This window comes from Stigmatopora nigra, chromosome 21 (genome assembly GCF_051989575.1).
Source record: "Stigmatopora nigra isolate UIUO_SnigA chromosome 21, RoL_Snig_1.1, whole genome shotgun sequence".
Lineage (NCBI taxonomy): Eukaryota > Metazoa > Chordata > Actinopteri > Syngnathiformes > Syngnathidae > Stigmatopora > Stigmatopora nigra.
The window spans coordinates 6,800,256-6,820,588 of NC_135528.1; the positions used below are offsets into that span (position 1 = coordinate 6,800,256).

The 20,333-nt window shown below is 47.5% G+C and overlaps 3 protein-coding genes and 1 long non-coding RNA gene across 5 annotated transcripts; 3 read left to right on the forward strand and 1 right to left on the reverse strand.

Moving 5' to 3' along the window:
* The first annotated feature begins 799 nt into the window (after positions 1-799).
* Positions 800-9,622, forward strand: snx27a (sorting nexin 27a). Its single transcript, XM_077742863.1, has 13 exons — positions 800-1,256; positions 3,334-3,559; positions 3,656-3,848; positions 3,922-3,986; positions 4,067-4,171; positions 4,245-4,323; positions 4,438-4,601; positions 4,702-4,791; positions 5,213-5,362; positions 5,495-5,623; positions 5,704-5,763; positions 5,920-5,968; positions 6,332-9,622. Exons 1-13 carry the CDS (start codon positions 952-954, stop codon positions 6,400-6,402), a joined length of 1,686 nt encoding a protein of 561 aa, XP_077598989.1. The 5' UTR covers positions 800-951; the 3' UTR covers positions 6,403-9,622.
* Positions 9,488-14,745, reverse strand: chrna11 (cholinergic receptor, nicotinic, alpha 11). The gene is made up of 10 exons (XM_077742866.1): positions 14,600-14,745; positions 14,025-14,164; positions 13,907-13,951; positions 13,728-13,837; positions 13,562-13,641; positions 12,845-13,012; positions 12,582-12,776; positions 12,154-12,240; positions 11,460-11,569; positions 9,488-10,812 (listed from the first exon to the last, which is right to left on the reverse strand). The coding sequence occupies exons 1-10, from the start codon at positions 14,649-14,651 to the stop codon at positions 10,216-10,218; spliced, it is 1,584 nt and encodes a 527-aa protein (XP_077598992.1). The 5' UTR covers positions 14,652-14,745; the 3' UTR covers positions 9,488-10,215.
* LOC144214483 (uncharacterized) lies at positions 11,146-13,031 on the forward strand. The gene is made up of 4 exons (XR_013330235.1): positions 11,146-11,212; positions 11,283-11,358; positions 12,577-12,804; positions 12,869-13,031. It is a non-coding gene; the product is annotated as an uncharacterized LOC144214483 (long non-coding RNA).
* LOC144214478 (small conductance calcium-activated potassium channel protein 1-like) lies at positions 13,557-20,324 on the forward strand. 2 transcript variants are annotated; one of them, XM_077742861.1, is made up of 14 exons: positions 13,557-13,819; positions 13,916-14,231; positions 14,407-14,517; positions 16,621-16,778; positions 16,848-16,907; positions 17,057-17,664; positions 18,262-18,357; positions 18,431-18,709; positions 18,903-19,024; positions 19,110-19,251; positions 19,317-19,427; positions 19,501-19,628; positions 19,706-19,784; positions 19,867-20,324. In XM_077742861.1, exons 4-14 carry the CDS (start codon positions 16,661-16,663, stop codon positions 20,092-20,094), a joined length of 1,971 nt encoding a protein of 656 aa, XP_077598987.1. In that variant the 5' UTR covers positions 13,557-13,819; positions 13,916-14,231; positions 14,407-14,517; positions 16,621-16,660; the 3' UTR covers positions 20,095-20,324. The 2 variants fall into 2 exon arrangements, with proteins under 2 accessions (XP_077598987.1, XP_077598988.1); XM_077742862.1 differs by having other exon boundaries at positions 19,706-19,775.
* The last annotated feature ends 9 nt before the right edge of the window (positions 20,325-20,333 follow it).

Below are 20,333 nucleotides of genomic sequence, written 5' to 3' on the forward strand. Positions count from 1 at the left end.
TAATGTTCTTTGTGCCTTTACAAAATGGGTGTTTTCCACTATCGTTGGTTTAAAAAAAAAAGCAAATTATTGCCAATTAAATCGAGTCTCCTTGAATTATTGATCAAATGTATTTAATGAATGTTTATGTCAATGATGTGTTTAAAAGTTTCTGTTGTTTTCTGTTCACTTTAGGGGGAAACAAAGAGCCTTGCAGTCCTGAATGAGAGAAAAGTTTTTCTCCTGAAGACACGCCCTCTTCCCAGTTGTGATGGTTACAGTTCAACCAAAGGTAGGTTGCTTGGATACATTTATTTGTGTAGGATTTTATAACCTTGTACTTTTGAATGTAATGTTCTATTTTGGCCACTAGAGAACGTTAAATCCAAATGTTCTTCATAGCATGAACAGCTAAAAGGTGGTGTTCAAAATATTACTTTCCAAAAAATAATCAAAAGATGCATCAATCCTGCATTTTTTTTTGCTGACCAATTTGTCATGACTTTTGGATTTCCATATTTAAAAAGAAATAGTGCACACCCCTAACTCATTTGGCCCAACAATAATTATTAACTTCATGTATTATGTTGGGTGGCCAGATGGAACCAGTTATGATTGTGAGCCTGACGCACTAACCACCAGTTATAATTTCAATGGGGACGTTTTATTTGAGTTAAGAGTGTAGTTATATAAGTGATTTGACGCAATTCAAAGCCACCAGGTACTGAATTGTACATAGTTGAGGCGATGACGACATCACCCGAGTGAGGTCACGTTGCGTGGCCGCGTCTCGTGACGCTCCCGATGGGCGGGGCATCAACAACAGTCACTGTGTACGTGTGCGCGCGGAGGTAGTAACGCCGCAGCAGGGGAAGGAACGTTAGCGTGCGCGTCGTGTTTTCAATTAGCCCCCGAAAACCATCAAGCTCCGACCGGAGGCTAGCCAGTAGTCAGCCGGGGCCTGGGCTCAAGATGGCGGATGTCGAGAGCGACGAAACGCGGGCGGTTCTCCCTTCGGCATCCCTCCACAACGGCCCGGCGACGGTGGCCAACGCGGGCCTCAGCCCGACGACGGTGACGTCGGGTCCGCGTATGGTGCGCATCGTCAAGTCCGAGTCAGGCTACGGTTTCAATGTCCGCGGCCAGGTTAGCGAGGGAGGCCAGTTGCGCAGCATCAACGGGGAACTGTACGCTCCCCTTCAGCACGTCAGCGCCGTTCTGCCCGGCGGAGCTGCGGACCGGGCGGGCATCGCCAAGGGTGACCGGATCCTGGAAGTGTAAGTCGGCTTCGGCCCCCGCTAGCCACCGCCGACACTCATGGTTAAACTGTTGCTTCTATCCACCTGAGCTTGTTTTTGACAACGTTAGGGCGCCCGTCATTATGTTAAATGCCCCCAAAACGTTCAATCACTCTAAATAACAAGTAAAAGTGTTCTTTTTGGCCATTTAGTGACCAACCAGCTTATATAAATTGCACTACAAGCTGTGCATGTTGATTAGCTATCGCCAGGCTGCTAGCTCAGGTAGCTAACGTCTCGTCGAGAACATCTCGGGTTTTCTCCTCCTTCGGTGAAACGGTACTTTATGGAAGCCCTATTTTTATTTATTTACCCGACACTTGGACAGTTTGAGCCCCGGTAGTTTTATGTACAATAGACCGCAGTGTTGCCCCTCCGATTTGTCAGCGCGTGAGTGACACCGCCTGACAGGCTAGCCAAACACTCGCAAATTCGCCCCTTTTCACATTTTAGCCAGAATTATACTCATTTAAAGTGTTCTGTTTAAACATTAATGCTTCAGGCTTGTGTATGTATTGTGTATTCTCCCCACAGCGTGAACGTCGATTGAATATTTGTCAAATTATTAGGTACAGTTTTTTTGTTATTGCTAATGTGTCATCAATTCATGCATATGTATTCCAGTCTTTTCAAACCAAAAGCTTTTTTTTGTGATGGTTTGTTACATAAGAGGCACCATCACATCAAAGAAATGCAGAAGTTTAACTAATTGCTTCCCACAGATAAGGAGAAACGTCCAGTTTATTTTAACTGGGAGCACTGGTTGGGACTGCGTTGTGTTTTCTATAGCCTCGATGACCCTAGATGTCCAATTTGGACTATGCTGCCAGCCTAAAGGAGCAAGTTTGTTTAATAACTTGATGGGTGGTTGAGCACTCCAGAGACTCTATTTAAATACAAGCAATTAAGAAGTCCGTTTTCTATAACTTGCCCCCGCAAAAGTCTGAAAGTCACGACACGTGAATGTAACCTTGGGGAGTTAAAAGGCTAAAATTAGCACACGGGAACTGAAACAAGCTATCACTTAAGTTCCTTCGCCATCAAAATGATCTTGCGCCCAAATGTGTCTTTTTGCGTCTGAGGCCATCTGAGCTTAACAAACCAAAAGGATTGTTTTGTGATTTAGCATTTTGCTGCCAACCTCAAGGGAATCTTTGAACCGCTTTGAAAACAAGCTTTTATTGGTGTCTTTTAAAATAGCAACGTAGATTCACAGTTGCGGTAGTTGTACGATTTCCTGTAATGTTTTAGGGATGTAAATTTGATGAGAAGTGAACACTCAACTAACCACAGGTTTACATATTGTACAAGTTGCGATTCATTTGATGTTAATAGCCATGAAGTGACTCTACCCGTTTGACAAACCGCTCTTGTCGTTAAGAATTAGGAATGCTAGGAAATAAACAATGATAACGTTCCGCCAACCGTTTCACGTCTTGCTTATCAGAGTTAGACTGTTAACGTGTCATTGTGACCAGCTGGATAAAAAAAACATAATAAAATAAAAAGAAGTCATAGCAAAAAGTTCAAATACATTATATCACATCCCCATGCTAACTTATACTAATATGTTGACTAAACTATTAGCTTGGCAATCATGGTATTAAGCTAACATAGTATAACCTTATCTTTCATATTTTTAAATAGGTATTTTCAAATGGAATCCAGGTTAATATCATTTACAACGTCACCAAAACAGCAGGTTTTAACAAGTGAAGGCCTAGGAAATATTGAAATGATTCTTATTTTCTCTTTGACCATTGAGCTCAGCATTTGTCACATACTTTTGGCCTTCCCGTTGTTCCGCATAGGAAGATTAGCGGAGACACCCGATGCCGCTACCATCTGGCTTTAGCCAAAGCTAACCGACCAGCAGGTGTATGATGGCACGGCAAAACACCGGGCGGCTTAGTTGTTCACGTTGTACCTAATTGCCAGCTTCTGTTACCTTCTGTTTGAAGAAGGATTAAACATTGGATTGATTCAAGTATTTCTTAAATGAAAAAATACGAAAATGTTTTTGCTAACTTTGCTTACTTGGCCCTTTTCTCTCCAGCAATGGCGTTAGCGTGGAGGGCGCCACCCACAAGCAAGTGGTGGACCTGATCCGCGCCGGCGAGAAAGAACTGGTCCTGGCCGTGCTCTCGGTACCGCCGCAGGACGCCGACGGCCTGGAGGGAGGCGAGGACGTGCAGCCCAACTACGACTATGGCGATAAGCAAGCCGTGCCCATCTCCATCCCCACCTACAAGCACGTGGAGCAGCACTCCGAGAGGTTTGTGGTGAGTCACTATTTCACACTATTTTCTTCTTAAGTCTCACTTGAGATAACAACACCACGTGGACTAACGGTATTTGTGTTTCCGTGGCGCTGGCAGGTCTACAACGTTTACATGTCGGGGCGACAGTTGTGCTCCAAGCGCTACCGGGAGTTCGCCATCCTCCACCAGAACCTCAAGCGCGAGTTCTCCAATTTCAACTTCCCCAAGCTGCCCGGCAAGTGGCCCTTCTCCTTGTCCGAGCAGCAGCTGGACGCCCGGCGCCGCGGACTGGAAGAATACCTGGAGCGAGGTTTGCCATCCAATGCCTCTCTTTCCCAAGCTGGGCCTTTTCCTGACTTGATTTTTTTCCTCTTTGCATCTAGTTTGTTCCGTCCGGGTGATCGGGGAAAGCGACATCATGCAGGAGTTCCTCTCGGAATCGGACGAGGTACTCTTCATCTTTTTCCACCGTACGAAATGAACGGAATCCGTCCCCTAAAGTTTGACTTTTGACCCGCACTTTTCCAGAACTACAACGGCGTGACGGACGTGGAGCTACGCGTGGTGCTCCCCGACAAGACCACCATCTCCGTCAGGGTGCGCAAGAACAGCACCACGGACCAAGTTTTCCAGGTGAGGGTCTGGACCACAATTTTCCATTCCAATGGATCAGATGTGCTTTTAGCTGCAATTTGTCTTTCTGCAGGCATTAGTGGTGAAAGTGGGAATGGACAGTATTATGGCCAGCTACTTTGCCTTGTTTGAGGTCGTCAGTCCAACATTTGGTAAGAGCTTTTATTAGGTTTCCCTTGCAAAGAAGACGACATACAAATGTCTACCAATAGAACTAATGCAAAATAACAATGTTTTTTCCTTCTTTTTCTTCCATGACGTTCCAGTGCGTAAATTAGCGCCCAACGAGTTCCCGCACAAGCTTTACGTGCAAAACTATACGTCGGCCGTACCGGGCACGTGCCTGGCGCTCCGCAAGTGGCTCTTCAGTTTCCAGGAAGAGGAAGTGCTCCGAGACAACCCGCTGGCGCTGCACTACTGCTTCCACCAGGTAAAGACCACCGGCACTCTGACCAGAGTTTTGAACCGGGAACTCTGCAGAGAATAGCAGCACCCAATCGCTGTTTTTTTTTTCCCTTCTCTTGGCCCAGGCCCTGGAAGATGTGAAGAAGGGATTGATAAAAACGGAGGACAAATCCTACCAGCTGCAGAAGCTGGCAGAGCAACGCAAGATGGCCACGGTCAGTCCCACAAACCCGTCTTTGTCTGGGGAGGGGAACTCTGGGACGCCTAAACGCCGCTACTAGAGCCATTACTGGACGTTCACAAAGATGAACGCAAACGCCATTTAGAATGAAGACCCTTCTTCTTCCTGGAGACCAATCCATCAGCGGTTGTGTTGTTTTATTATCTTTCTTTTTAGACTACAGTTATCTGAGAAATGTGTTAACAGATTCCCGTTGTTTAGAATCCAATTTTTGCGACAACAATGTACTACAACAATTTTGTCCAATATATCTATATCCCAAAAGCATGGATTTAGCTATAGAGTTAGCTTAACATAACGAAAAAAAATATCTTCATCAATCATTTGCAGTGACTTCCCTGAGTCATATTGGCCCTGCTCTTTTTTTAAATGTATCTTTTTTTGTTGTTGTTTAGTATCTGAGCCAGCTGCGTCCCTGCGAAGGCTACAATGAGGTGGTTTTCCCGCACTGTTCCTGCGACTCCCGGAGAAAGGGCCACGTGGTCACGGCCATCGGCATCCACCACTTCAAACTGCACGCCTGCACCGAGGACGGCACCCTGGAGGTAAGCGCCGCACGGAACCCTGAAAATTGGGGAATCGGGGGGCGGCGGCTTGGTCAAATTCAACCATTTTAAGGGTACGACCTTTACGCGAAGGCGGCTAATATAGACAACCCGTTTTTCTGTTCCACTCAGAACCAGGTGATTGCATTTGAGTGGGCCGAGATGCAACGTTGGGACACGGACGAAGAGGGCATGGCTTTCTGCTTCGAGTACGCCCGAGGGGAGAAGAAACCCCGTTGGGTCAAGATTTTCACCCCATATGTAAGTGGACAGTCCCAAAGCCGAAAGAAACAGATCCCCGGATTGATTTTGCCGTGCATTTTCCCTTTTTTGTCCCGCAGTTCAACTACATGCACGAGTGCTTTGAGCGAGTCTTTTGTGAGCTCAAGTGGAGGAAGCAGGTAGCGACCGCTCCTTTTCCTCTTCCATTCAATCTCGTGGCAAGACTCCCAAGTTCAAATGTCTAAATATGGCTCACGATTAGGCTTATCTTTGGAAAACACACGCAGACACAAAGCTCCCCGTTGTATATTAATTTTAGATCTCTTTGCCCTCAGGTAGAGGAAGAGGCCTCGGATAAAGACAACAAAAACTGCAGCAACAACGGTAAGAGCGCTAAATCATCGCGGAGACCAGGTTAGGAGATAGTTTACATAGCCCACAAAAACAAATCGTTGAATTCTGTTCAAATAGGACCATTTTCAAAACTTAAAAATTATAATTTTTTGACTTCTGTTCAAGTAGGACAAAAAGTAGGACGTCTAAACCTGCCCCAAAATTAGCAAAAACTATCATTGCCCCAAAAAAAGCAACGTCTCCTTAAGTTGGACAATTGATCTGTTCCAAATGAAGCCCCCCAAAAAGCTCCAAATTTGCGAATCATTCCGTCCCTCCATCCGCCATTTGACCCCCCACCACGGCACCCCCTCCCCATCTCGGCCAGGATGACGTGTTGGCTCTGTGTTGCAGAGTTTCTGCCGCCCCTGGAGACGCAGCAGAAGGGATGGCGCCACCTAGGGGGCGAGATTGCCACATCCTAAGACCTAAACGAAAGCAAAAGCGCCACGCCATCCCACACTTGAACTTTTCCACCCACTCGCATCGTCACAACCCGCCCCGACAGCGAGAAGCGCGCCCAAACAGCCCGCCCGCCCGCCGCACCTGGACTCCAAGTCACGGGCGGAGAAAGCTCCAAGCCGGTATCTGACTTTTTTTTTCCTCCCCCAACTGGGTGGGAGGGGGGTTCAAGAGATGATAGAAACACGTTACGCGTCATAAGCCCCAGATACTCAAGACGAGCATTTGTGTCATTACGCCGGAACTCCATACCGCGTGTCTGTGAGACGCCAGCCGCCAGCCAGCACGTCCCTCGCGGAATGGCCGCCGGCCCACCAATGGAACTAAGACCATGATGCGGGGGTGGGGGAGGGCGCCGGGAGGACCAAAATTGCGCTTTTCACTAGCGAAAGATGCAAAAGTCAGATGCTGGACACGAACAAAAAAAAAGTGAGCCAATAAGTCGGGTCTGTATTTCCTGTTTGTTCGCTAGTCCGGAACGCCCACCACGAAAAAAATGTAACTAGTATATAAAAGAGACTTTTTTTTTCCTTTGTTGATCAAATATAGATTAATATAAGAGCTATGATTATCCATAGAACTCGAATGAAGCCGTTGAAGCATTTATTCGATGTCCGGACTCGAATAAGAAAGACTAACACAGCGCAAGAACGCAATATGACATATATATATATTATTGGCAATTTTGGCCCACTAGTACGCCATTAAAGTTGACTGGTAAACTATTTTTACTTGTAATTTTGCCTCACATGTGTACAGATTTGTCATACAGTAGCATTTCATTCGACTAGTACGTAGAATTGCCTCACGGGTGGAAATAGTGGACTAGTACAATGACCTTTCACTGTTTTATGACCTTTCTGAAATCTGATAGGAACAAACCAGGCAAAAAATGGGGCCATTTTTGTTGTTGTTTTTTGAGAAAACGAACTATTAGGCAAACCTCAAATTTGCAGATGGATATTAAACTGATCTCCTTATCAGTCTCCATTTTAAAGACGAATGGTGTCCACCAGGTGTCATGCCGTGTAGTTCCATAAACGGGCCATAGAGGGGAGCAGATGCCGTGTGTTCACTTGTTTCCGAGAATGTGATTTTGTTTTGTTTTTGTAGCGACAATTGCGGAAGGCCTCTTTACCCATGTAAGAAGCCGTGTATGCGGGTGTTTAACCAACTAACTAAGCAACCAAGCTGTCCATTTATACCCAGCAGTATTAGTCGTTTTGTTTGTTTTTAATGAAGTACATTTTGCACCAACCAGTGAGCGGGTTGAGGGTATTTTTGACTCATCTTTCAGTATTGAGTTCAATGTGAAAGATAGAAGTAGCAATATTTCTTTTCATCCCTCAGTTTGTGACCCATAGACAATGAAATGAAGCATTCTTTGACGTCAATGGCCCAGAGAGACCAACGTCTATCTTTGTTGAGTGAAAACACTTGTCTGCCGTCAATCCCGCTGCTATAGGAAGGCTTTCTTTTTCCGGAAGGGCAAATGGGAGGCAGCCATTTATTGGAGAACCGATACAGCCAACAGTCTCCATTTAGAGTGGAAAAAAACCCACTCATTTAGAAGATGGATGGACCTTTTTGTCCCCACCATCGTATGTCCAAAGCGACAACACACGGCGACCGCTACCAGCGGAAATGTGGTTGCCACGGCAGCGCCATGGCCTGCCCAGCACACCTTCTATTTTTCCATTCCCGGCAAATCAGTTAATTCCTCCCCACGTAATGCAGTCGAGCCCCGTTTGTGTGTGTGTGTGTGTTTGTGTCGTTTGTACACGCGCTGTCATCCCTCGCCACGGGCGAGGTGAATGTCACCGTGATCGGTCGCTGGCAAGCGGCGGGAGACGACAGGAATGTTAAAGAGCGCGCGCTCCACGTCGTGCGCCAACACACAAAAGAACAAGACAGGCATCTTTTTAAAAATAGAAACCATGCCCCCATTTTCTGCTTCATTGCCATTTTGGGACCTTTGGCGCTTCCGCCTCGCAGCTTAGAGGTTCAGGGTTCGAATCTTAAGAGTCCCGTGCCCAGGTTTTTGCCCTAAAAGTCGTTTTGGTGGGTTTACTCGGGGTTTCTACGGTTGTACTAATGGAATGAGGCTTTTTCATTGGTTGAAATGGGATTACCGAATGTGAAAAATTCTCCATTTGCAGTATTAGAAATGCTTTCATTTTGGATTTGTTGGCTCCACAATGAACTGTGCTTTTTTTTTGTATACAGTAATACTTTGCCACTCGGCGGATCGACAATTGCGGATTTATTCCGGTTCACAAATATTTATATAAAGTTTACAGTCTATGAACAATAATACAATTGTTAAAAAATGGTAAGTCACAATTGGACTGTTTTTCACACTGTCTCCTTTCATAGTCAAGAGAATAGGAAATTGTCCCTCTAAAAACATTGCACTTATTGAGCCGTCTAAAAGCACCGCCATTAACGAGGTATTACTGTATGCCTTTTCCTCTTGACTCCATTTGTTTCAATTGTAACCTCCATTTTCAATCATTTGACTTGTGACTTTAATCTGAGTTTCCAACTCCAATGTTTTCTCAAATGTGAAATTTGAACGACAAGTCGGCTAGAAAAAAAAGACAATTTTTTTCCAATTGTTTTGCATGGTCCACTCCCCCTTTTTATTTGACGCAAAGCATAATATATGATGCATTATTCCCTCCATTTGCCCCACGGCGCTTATTTTGAGTTTCAATTTGTCACAGGGTGCCACGCTTTGTTTGCGTTATGACTCATTCATTTTCACCATTGTTTGTTTTTATTCCCCTGCGCAAATTTAGACGTCGGAATTGCGGTTTTCCTTTTGCAATCGGCCCGTGACTTAAAAAAATCTGACTTTTGTCATTTGCAAAGTGTAAATGGCTTTTTTTTATGGTGTGTTTTGCCAACCTGTAAATAGTCGTTTTGCTAGAAAGAAAGAAATAAGTGAGATAACGTTTGTCTGACCTTTTAATTTATTGACAAACGGTGTGAACGGTGGTGCTGTTGTTTGAAGCACACCAAAAAAGGAACACGGTTCATATCTCATACTGTTTAACAGACTTGGGGTTTTTTTTAATGGTCAAAAAAGCAAAAAATTGACAATAGTAGAAGCATCCAGATGGAAAATGCTCGTCATAAATTGTAACAACATTTTAAATAAAGTTATATATTGGAGAATGTGCTGCTGGTTACGACTCTTTGACATCTTTGTGTCTTTGATGGAACCTTTTAACAAAATATCAAATTGGAATGGCTTTAAAGGGGGGCATAAAAGTCAGGATATGCTGGAAACCCTTCACTTATTTTCAGTCTATTGTTTTGCCTCAGCACTTTTTATAGCCATTTTTGACTTATCGTTATGGTAATAAGATGAAGACAAAATAGAAAATAATAGCAATTTAAAAGTGTTCTTTGTATTTCCATGTTTTTGTGTACTAATAGTCTTGATTCCCTTTTCCTAGTCTCAGGAATAACGAGGCCCCCGGAAATGCAAAGTGGACCATTCATTCATTGCCTTTTTTAAAGAGGGCGATAGGGCCTTTTTCATTGGATGGCCAGGTTTGAATAATCCATGGCCACCTTCCTTTCTTGCTGCTCTTCTTTACAGAAAAAAAAGTCTTTATTCTCCGTGTAGGAGTCCTTCCGCAAACTAAACGCACGGCCGAAGAAAGAGCTTTCCGCCATCCCATTCCGTCTGGCTTTCCGGGAAAAGCACGCTGCCAAGTCGCTTTCTGGGACTTGAAGAGAAATCCCCTTACGTGGAAAGGCAAAGTTCACACAAAGTCTTTGGCCACGGCGTCGGCAAAATTAGGCGCCGACATGAGGATGGAGATGGTGCAGATGATGTTGAAGACGCTGAAAGCCACCAGGCACAGGCGGTCGATGACGGCCCCCGCGAACTTCCACTGCTCGGCCGCCGACTCGGCCCGGTGGCGTTCCCGGAAGCGCTCCGCCACGTAGCGTACCTCCTCCAGGACGGCCTGAAGCAGCGGGTCCCCGTGCCCGGAACACCCCTCCGAGCTGGGTGGGGCGGGGCTTCGCGGCCCCCCAGCCGGGACGCTGGTCCCCCTCTGGGCGGCCTCAGGCGACAGCGAAGGCTCGTCGCTCCCTTGGAAGTAGAGCAAGGGGGAGGCACCATTGTTGTTGGTGGCGAGGGCGCCGTGGGGGTGCGCCGGGTGCAGGGGGGCCAAGTTGTGCGGGTGTAGCGGGTGCAAGCTGGGCTCGCCGTGGTTGGCCACGCTGCCGCTATGAGAGCCCGAAGAACAGCGGCGCAGATGGGGGGCGCAGGGGGGCCTCCTGGGTTTTTCCGCCTCACCGGGGCGCTTCATCCGGAGGAACCACGCCACCCATTGGAGGAGAACCAGTTTGACCTGGACAACAAGCCATGGTTAAGGCCCAAGGTACTCTGATTGTAATACAATAGCAATTTCATTTGAATTAAGGCTGCTTAAAGTCAAAGTGTTTAAGTGAAGGTTTTAGGACCCTCCGTGGATTTGTAGTATCCCGCCCCATCTAGGTCATAAAGCTAAGTAAAGGTAATTCCACCTGGAAGAGGTTCACGCTATCACGACGACTATCGCTAAGAAGAAGACGGCTCCCGTTGTCAAATGATCAAAGCCGAGAACACCTCGGGGGGGTCATAAACTTTTCCTCCTGGATTTTACCACCACCTGTTATCCCAACATCAAAGGGAGAATTAACTAACTTGCAAGATTTGAAGCCGCATCTGGGATTTCCACAGCGCCGCCGCTTCAGTGAGAAGCAACTCGGGTAAATAGGAATCCTTATTTTCCTCATAATCCCGTGAAATGACGGCCTTTTCTATTTGTTTCTCTTTTAGATCCATTCCCATGGTTCCCTACCCCGAGACGACACACTTTGACGAAGCGGATCCACATTTTGTTTTTACAACCCAGGTGAGACCAAGATTTCTATTATCAAAAGTAGTGAATCAGTTAAGATTAACAATTTGAGTACAATGCAGGAATTTATACATAAATGTGTGTTTTTGTCTCACCCATTTGGGCATATTCCCTCCATTTGGATCGTGGTGGTGGTACTGAAGCACCACCACGGTGGCGATGACCGACATGCCCACGATGATCATGATGCTGGCAAAATACTGACCTAAAAAGTACAAGAGGGGGAGAAAAAAAATAGTTGCGTTGGCATTTTTCTTTTTTTGACGCACGCACTTTGCAGGTTATAAAGGCCCTTTAACCAAGGCTGGCTTTTCACAGCCCGTAAAAGTCGGATTCAATGGCAAACATGGCCGACCGGCACTGCCGTAAAGTAGCAAGATGTGACACCGGGGGGCCCTTCAATTTCAACCGTAAACGGCTGACGAGCCGGAGGGGGGTGCTAACGTGGCCCGTAAAATAAAATGAAATAGAAGTGCTGCGCTAAGATAAAGTCGTTGGCTGACGGCCATTGACGTCCGAGGAAGGTTCATTTTAGGTCCATCCATCAAGAATCTAAAATACACAACCGACTCTTCATTTTGGGGGCAATTTTGGTTGCTTTAATGTTCATTTTAGCTCAATCAATAGCCGTCATCGTTAGAATGGAATCAGGTGGTTAAATGAAGGCCTTTTTGTTTAAAAAATAATGATAGTAGTAATAAAAATGCCATTACGCTGATTCAAAATAGTTTCAAATATAGAGTGAAAATATGACTCAAATTGTAATTAGTAAATCCGATTTTGTATTACCTATGAGCGGGACCGAGTCCGACGTGGCGGGCATGATCTCGGCCACCAGCAGCATGAAGACGGTCAGCGACAGCAAGACGGTAATCCCTTTTACACAAAAACCAAGTCTGTCACATCTTTTTTTTTTGACAAACGACTCTTTGCTCATCCACTAAATTGCTTTTTGACGTATGGTAACGTCAGCCGGCCCAGCGGCCGCACATTTATTCTCGCGCCGCCCGACAATGGCTGATTCACCGTCCCCAAACGAAAACAATCATTAAAATGCTTCCTTGGCATCCTTTTAAGGGTCTCCAAGTGGCGGCCCGGGGGCCACGTTTGAAATTAAATCATTCCCATTCAAAGTCTATCCATAGGAATGACATCATTCTAATGTGGATGGCTATAAAATGTTCCAAAAATGTTTTTGTTTTGTTTTTCCAGCTCACCCAGAGAAATCTTCTCCCCCGAGTCGGCGGGCAGGACGAAGATGAGGAGGGTCATGGAGGACAGGAGCATGCAGGGGATGAGAAGGTTCAAGGCGTAGTAAAGCGTCCTTCGCCGGATGGTCACGTCAAAGGTCACGTCCGGGTACGGTTCTTTGCAACACTCGTAGAAAATCTGGTTGCGGCTGCCCGTCACTCCTGGAGGTGGCGAGTGACATCATGATGGGTAGGCGGAGCCAATCTCCGACCGCCGACCGACATTTTACCTATCAGATCCCATTCCCCGTTAGGCATGTAACCCGAGATGTCGGCATCGGTCATCTGGAGGTCCAGCAGCGAGCCGTCGTACGTCCACGAGCCGAACTTGAGGACGCACTTCTGAACGTCGAAAGGGAACCAACGTACGTCCACGCTGCACGTGCTGGTGAAGATGCCTGCCGCCAAAACAAAACAAAAAAAGGTCAAGTGCAATCGTTGGGCTTTTTTAGGGCAGAAAATTCCAATTTAGTCGCACTATTCAATTAAAATGTGGATGATGAGATGACAAATGTTTTGATATTAGCAGCAATAACACAATTGTAGCGTGGATAGCACGAAAAAGCCAGCGCAAATTGTCCTCGTTAATTATGGAAGCGCTTGTCGATATCCATGTGGTAACCTTGAGGCTCACAAACGAGACGGGGGTCAGCTCGCCAAAATAAAAGTGTCTTTTGCGTCCGCGTGACATTTCAAGGCCTCCCTTGGAAAATGTCACGACGCTTGCACTTTTTATGTGGACATTTACCATCCATCCACTCAGCCGTAAAAGAAGAACGTAAAAGAATATTTGCTTCACATTTGGCCTTAGAATTGACATGCTAGCAGGTTAGCACCTGGCATGTACCTTGTCATAATATTCCACATTTTAATTTTAAAAAAAATGAATTGAAAATTTGCTAACTTTTATTTTGGTAAATGTTTATTTTTAGCTAGTCTTGACCCACCTGGAGGCAAATATTCTGCAAAGCCGCTGGAGTTGACCAGAACGTTGGTCTTGAACGTGGAGTCAAAGTCGTCGTCTGCGCTGAGAATGGGATGGCGAACCGTTGGAAGACGTCCGTCCGTCCGTCTGGCCTTTCAGGGAAGGCTTTTTTATTTTGGAACGCTCACCTGTTGTACAGCAGAATATCCGGCGTCCAGATTTGCTCGGTGGTGAAGCGAAGGTTCTTCACTCCGGGGTGTTCGCTTTGGTTCCACTGGAGGTAATGGTCCAACCAGTTCTTTAACATACACATTATTATTGGACTTTTTTCCCAAATGCCATATCAGTAACTTTTGAACGCTCTTACCATCCGCAGCCACATGTTTGTAGTCAGCACCTGGTTCTTCTCATCCTGCCGACCACAAGCACAAAGAAAGTCCTTCACCCAGACTTTTGGAGCTTAAACGTGGGGGTTGGGCACCCACCACATCCATGATCTGGATCAAGCTGAGCGAGAAGGTGACGCCCAGGGGCTGCGAGTCGTTGCCCACCGGACGCTCCATGCGGTTGTAGTCCTTCAGCAGGCTCTTGAGCAGCTTCCTCTGGTGAGGACCCCCGGAAGACACTGCCCAAGGCGAGAAGACCAGAAGAGAAAAGACTGGTGACCCAAGCAAGTGGCTCCATCTGACCAGGTAAGCTGGCCATAATGCATTCCTAAGTCAATGCTTTTATTTTTGTTGAACTTTTGGGGACAGAAAAATCAACGTGGTCCGCCCACCAATCAAATGGACCATTGCTATTTTTCAATCACTCTTTATGATTCTCCTTCCACTGATGTTTATCTTTTTTTTTTTTATTATTTCCCAGCCGTATCCGACATTGGCCGCGATGCCGTCGACGCCGCCTGCCCCCGCATCCGCGCCGGCCCCCCGCCGTGGAGTCGGGCGGGAAAAACCACGTCTCTCCCACAGCAAACAGGTGAGCGAGCCATCCCCGCCCGCGTCTGGTGCTAACCCGCCAAAATAACAAATGGCGCAAAAAAGAGAAAAAACAAGCTCACCGTGAATCAACGCCGAGATTCCCGAGAGGAGAAGGGCGACCGAACGCCACATTCTGGAGAGGGGGAAAGAAAAGAAAGAAAAGAGAGCGGCAGGAAAGGAGGAGAAGGATGAGAGAGGTTGGGGGGGTGAGGGGGGAGCTGCAGGAAAGCCAGCGAGGCGGAGGAGCCAGCAGATGCTGGTGGAGAAGGGCGAGCGATAAAAAAGAGAGAGAGAGTGCGAGAGGTGGAGACTAATATGGAAAGCAAGCTGTTAAAAAAATAGAAAGCAGAAAGCATCTCAAAATAAAGCCTTCAAAGCACATCAATAATGATCAATGCTACGACGTTAGTACGCGCAGGTAAAGGCCAAGCTGGGAAAAAGAAATAGACAATCAACAGTAGGGAATGGAAAAGGCAGTTTGACCACCACCACTTGAATTTACAGCAGAAATCTCATTAGTTGCTTTAGCCCATTGTCATTTATGGCCACATTTTGTTTAAGCTACCAACAACCATTTTGAGTCTCCCAAACGTGGTCAAACGTTGACGCAATAGCGCTGCCATGGTATGCATTTTTCAAGCGGATTTCCCTCATTGGTCCTCCGGGGAATGCTGATGTAAGACCTGAGCTGGCAGGAATCTGATCACCTTGGGGGAGGGGGTGCTTAAGCCAGAGTTGTATAATATTAATAGATGACCCTATTACTACGAGTCTACCCTTTGGAATTAGCTTGAGGGGAGGAGAGCAGGATTGGGAGCTGGGGGGGAGGGGGGGGGTCTTCTGGGTCTCCTTTTGTGAGTTGGGCCTCGAGATGGACCACGTCCATCCCAGTGCCACTTGGATGTCATTTTCCAAAGTGGGAATGGAGAGGCGAGCATCTTTGCTCGCTTGGGAAGACGCCATTCATCATACATTCTTCATTGGGGTTATAAATTAGAATGCTGGAATTGAAGTGCGGGCTCTCTCCGGTGGCTCCTTTTAGGTACTGCGTGCATGCCAATTTGGAAATCATCAAATTCAAATAGAGATGTTCAATTCCTTCAGAAAAATGATGGATTTTTATTATTTTTCGTCTCGTAAATTGAACATCTATTGACTTGACGCTTCAGCCGTCGTAGCAATTAGCGCTGCCGAGCGCCTGGGTTTAATTCCACTTAGCCAGTGTGCCAACAGCGGTGACGCAATATTAACAGCGGCCTCTGAATGAAGACCACCAAACACACACACACACACACACACACACACACACACACATTAAGCCAAGATGCAGCTTTTTGAGTACTATTTGGCTTGAATTAATTTACACTTTGACAGATGCCAGATGTTGGGTGGGGGTGGGCGGGGCTACCATCTGGCCAGACACTTTATTAGGTATTCTATTCTTGAACCCGACGGCCGTCCATTTTGTAGCCAACCATATTATCCGTCCATCCAGCTGTCGAGTGGATTTGGATAGATGTCATTGTTATGACTTTAGCGTTGAATATTCCACCTGTTCATATTTCATATTTGATAAGCTCCTAGCTATTGGTTGAGACTTGATTAAAATGTAATCCCTCCAATGGATCCTTATCACCACAATCCCAAAATAATTGATTTATTTGCAGCGATTAGGGCAAAGGGACTGAAATATTTCCACCAAATGAGTAGCAAATACTGGCACGAATTGCTCATTTCTTTTGCCAAGCACGCTGACTTCAAATCCAATTTTATCCAACTAATTCACTTTGCAAAATTCCTCCACAAATGAGCAAACTTGCTCTTCAAATGGCTATCCATTGTCTTATGGATACATTTTTTTCGATAAACTTGTTCATGACAATCATACCGATATCCTTCTGCCTCTTATTTTGTCCGCGACCGTAATAACCAAATAGTGAGGCAACGGTTTGGTTTGACAGTAGATTGTTTTGCCTTTGCAACATCTGCAAGTTGAGTCTAAGCCCCCCCTGGTCGGCTTTAAGGAAGACCGAGGGAGGGGGGCAGGGATCCAAATCCATAGGACATGTTGTCATACGTGTGTGTGTGTGTGTGTGTGCAGGCTGGCCGTCACATGTTGCGGTCATATACCAAAGAGGTGGATGACCTCTGGCGGAATCTACACGTGGGAGGAGCTCCTCCGAGGCCGTCCGGCTGCTCTGGACGCCCTGCCGGACATCATGATTGGATTTGATCAGCTGATGACATCACACCGCTCCAGTAGGCTCATCATTAAATCACTTTTTTTAACAACTGCATCTATTATGTTAAATTTTTATTTTTTTGCAGGAAGGACGTGTGGGACAGTTATTTGTGAGGTTGGTGAAAGAGCAGGTTGTTTCATAAAAGGTAAGACGTTTATTCATTCAATCTTAAGCAGTTTGACTCTATTATTATGCCAGCACTTTGCAAAAAAATAAAAATCCTTATTTTTTTTCTTCATTTTTCTCAACAAATGAGATGTTTTTCTTACATGTCTTCCCTCTGTGTCCCCCAAGCCGTCCCCATGGAGCACTCCTCCACCTCCATGGTCAACATCTACCTTGCGGACGATTACCGGGCGATGGCGGAGGAGCGCCGTCACCCCCCGCCGCCTCCGCCCAGGACGCCTTCTCCCTGCCGTCCGCGATCGCCGGCCGTGTGGCTGGACCGGACCCAGGTCATGGCCACTACGCCCCTGTACAACGGGCACCCGTGCGCCCCCGCCAAAGTCCCATGCAAGGAGAGAAAACGGGCCGGGGGTGCCAAGAAAGAGCGCAAAGCCAAAAACCGGGTCACTCCCGGGGTCCCGGACAGGAGCCGCGTGGCCAGGAGGCCCGCCCCGTTCCCCCCGGAGATCGTGGTCACCGGCCGGGACGAGGAGTGGCCCGAGAATGGGCGGCGGGACCTCCTGCCGGGGGTCCCCGCCCCGCCTGCCCCGCCCTCCCCGCCGGGGTCCGAAGACGAGCGGTCCCGGAAGACGCGCGGCATCGGCTGGCGGCTCCTGCGTCGGAGGGCGCTCTTTGTGCGGCGCCAGCGGCTGAACGACTGCGCCCTGGCCGTGGGCGTCTTTGGCGTGGTCATGATGGTCATGGAAACGGAGCTCTCCTGGAGCGTCTACAGCAAGGTAGGCCCAAAAATTGCTTTTTTTTAGTGTGTGAAAGTCATGGGATTTTAATGTAGCTGCTATACAAAGCCCTAGTAGTCAGTAAGTAGAGTTTGAGGTACGGCCTTGTTTACTTTATTTATGTTTATGAGAATGCCTTTAGTGTACAAGTTCCTACAACTCCGGTCCTGGAGAGCCACAATCCGCTCTTGTTTTCCATGTCTCCCTCCACCAACACGGCTGAATCAAATGGGGATCGTTATCAAGCATCTGGGCGGCCTGCCGACGACTTGATCATTTGATTCAGCTGTGCTCGAGGGGGGAGGGAGGGAGGGAGATAGTGGCTCTCCAAGACAGCACTTGGCTACCTGTGTCATATAGCTAAAGTTTTCTTGTAAGACTTACAAATAATGAGTCCGTAACTATCACTTATTTAGGTATTTTGCCGAGTAAACGCACCTTATGAAGAAGCACTACCAATTTCGTCATGCACAGTTTCTGGGTGTTATGACAAGTAGGCTTTTGTTGTTGTTGATGACGACGACAGGGACAATGTCTGATTATTATTTTTATTATCATTATTACAAGATTTTGATCTTTTTTTTGTGTCCACCACAGAGCTCCATCTACTCCCTGACCCTGAAATCCATCATCAGTGTTTCCACCCTCCTCCTGCTGGGACTCATCGTGGCGTACCACTGTTGCGAAGTGCAGGTAAGGAAGCTGTGGGGGGGTCCCGTTCGACAGTCTGGACCCGGATCACAACTCCCGCCCCCTCTCCCCCCAGCTTTACGTCCACGACAGCAGCGCGGAGGACTGGCGCATCGCCGTGACCACGGAGCGCCTGGCCCTGATCGCGCTGGAACTGGCGGTGGCGGCCGTCCACCCGTACCCGGCGGGCCTGCGCGCTTTCCTCCAGCGGCGGGCGGCGCAGTCGGAGACGGAGATGGAGATTGTGCTGGCGCTGCCCATGTTCCTCAGGCTCTACCTGCTGTGCCGGGCCATGATGCTGCACAGCAGGCTGTTCACTGACACGGCGTCGCGTAGCATCGGGGCGCTCAACAAGGTGCAATTTCCGCCTGGCCGCCCGCCGTCGGGTGTCCGGTCTTGATTGGTTGACAAAAAAACAAACTAAGAGTCAACCACCTGATTTGCTTGAGGCAAATCTCTAATCCCTTTGCTTTTTCAAAGCCATTTAAGAACATGACCTTGGCAGCATCCATCGCCACGCCACGTAATCCTCGTCTGCCGCTCCGCAGATTCATTTTAACGCCCGTTTCGTGGGCAAGACCCTGATGACCACCTACCCGGGCACCGTCTTGATGATTTTCAGCGTGTCCCTGTGGATCGTGGCGGCGTGGGGGCTGCACGTATGCGAGAGGTCACAACTTATTTCACAAAACGACATCTTCCATTTTTGGTTGAGGTCTCCATCTGATCCCACTCATTAACATCCTTATTTTCAGACATCACAACTACCGGGACCTGAGCAGCAACTACATGGAGGCCCTGTGGATGGTGTCGGTGACCTTTCTCTCCATCGGCTACGGGGACGTGGTGCCTCACACTTATTGCGGGAGGAGCATCTGCCTCCTCACTGGAATCATGGTGAGCTACCAATGTTACTTTTCTTACATTACAATTTAATTTTATGTACATTTTTCTCCCGGCAGGGAGCAGGCTGTACCGTCCTGGTGGTGGCCGTGGTGGCCAGGAAGCTGGAGCTGACCCGGGCCGAGAAGCACGTGCACAACTTCATGCTGGACTCGCACATCTCCAAAAGGGTTTGTTGCCGTATCGTTTGTTGAACGTGTATGAGCATCCATCCCCCTTACACATGTTTCTCCTCTAACGCAGATGAAGATTGCGGCCGCAAACGTGCTGAGGGAGACCTGGTTCATCTACAAGCACACCAAGCTGGCCCGGGAGAAGGACCACACCATGGTTCGCATGCACCAGCGCAAACTTCTGCTCGCCATCCACCAGTGAGAAACATTGTTGTTGCCCAAAAGCACAGCTCAGAAATGTCCTACTTATGACTAACTTTAAGCACATGGTTTAGGCTTCGGCGCGTCAAGATGGACAAGAGGATCCTGGCAGACCAAGGCAGCACGCTGGTGGACCTCTGCAAGGTGAGAGAGGCAAGTGCAAGGACCCTCTTTCCGCCTGGGAGGGAATCTACCGCCAAAGTACCCTCATTGTGAACGTCTTTTCGCCTCGCAGCTGCAGACCACGCTGGGCGACGTGCTGTCCGAGGTGCAGGGCTGCCGGGCCGAGCTGGACATGCACGTGCGGGGCCTGGAGAAACACGTGGAGGAGCTGCGTGAAGGCTTCCGTGGTCTCATGCCGCTCCTCAGCAACACCTTGTCCACGCAGAACTCCTCCATACGCCACCTTCTACGCGAGAGGGAGAAGAAGGGCGACGTTGCGGCTGGCGGAGATGGCGGCTAGAGGCTAAATACGGATCGACGATGCGACTAATGCAGAAGTTTAGACATTCAACTTAAGTATTCCGCTTCTAAAAAGGACCTTTCTGTGGAATTAAAGTGTATTTTAGGCCTAAAATCACATGTATGTAAATTTATAAAGAGAATAAGTCTTGTATACATTTCTGTATTTTTAAGGTTAAGTTTCACAACCTTTCCCACTATTAAAATAAAATAAGTTTCTATTAAACAAATCACCACTTG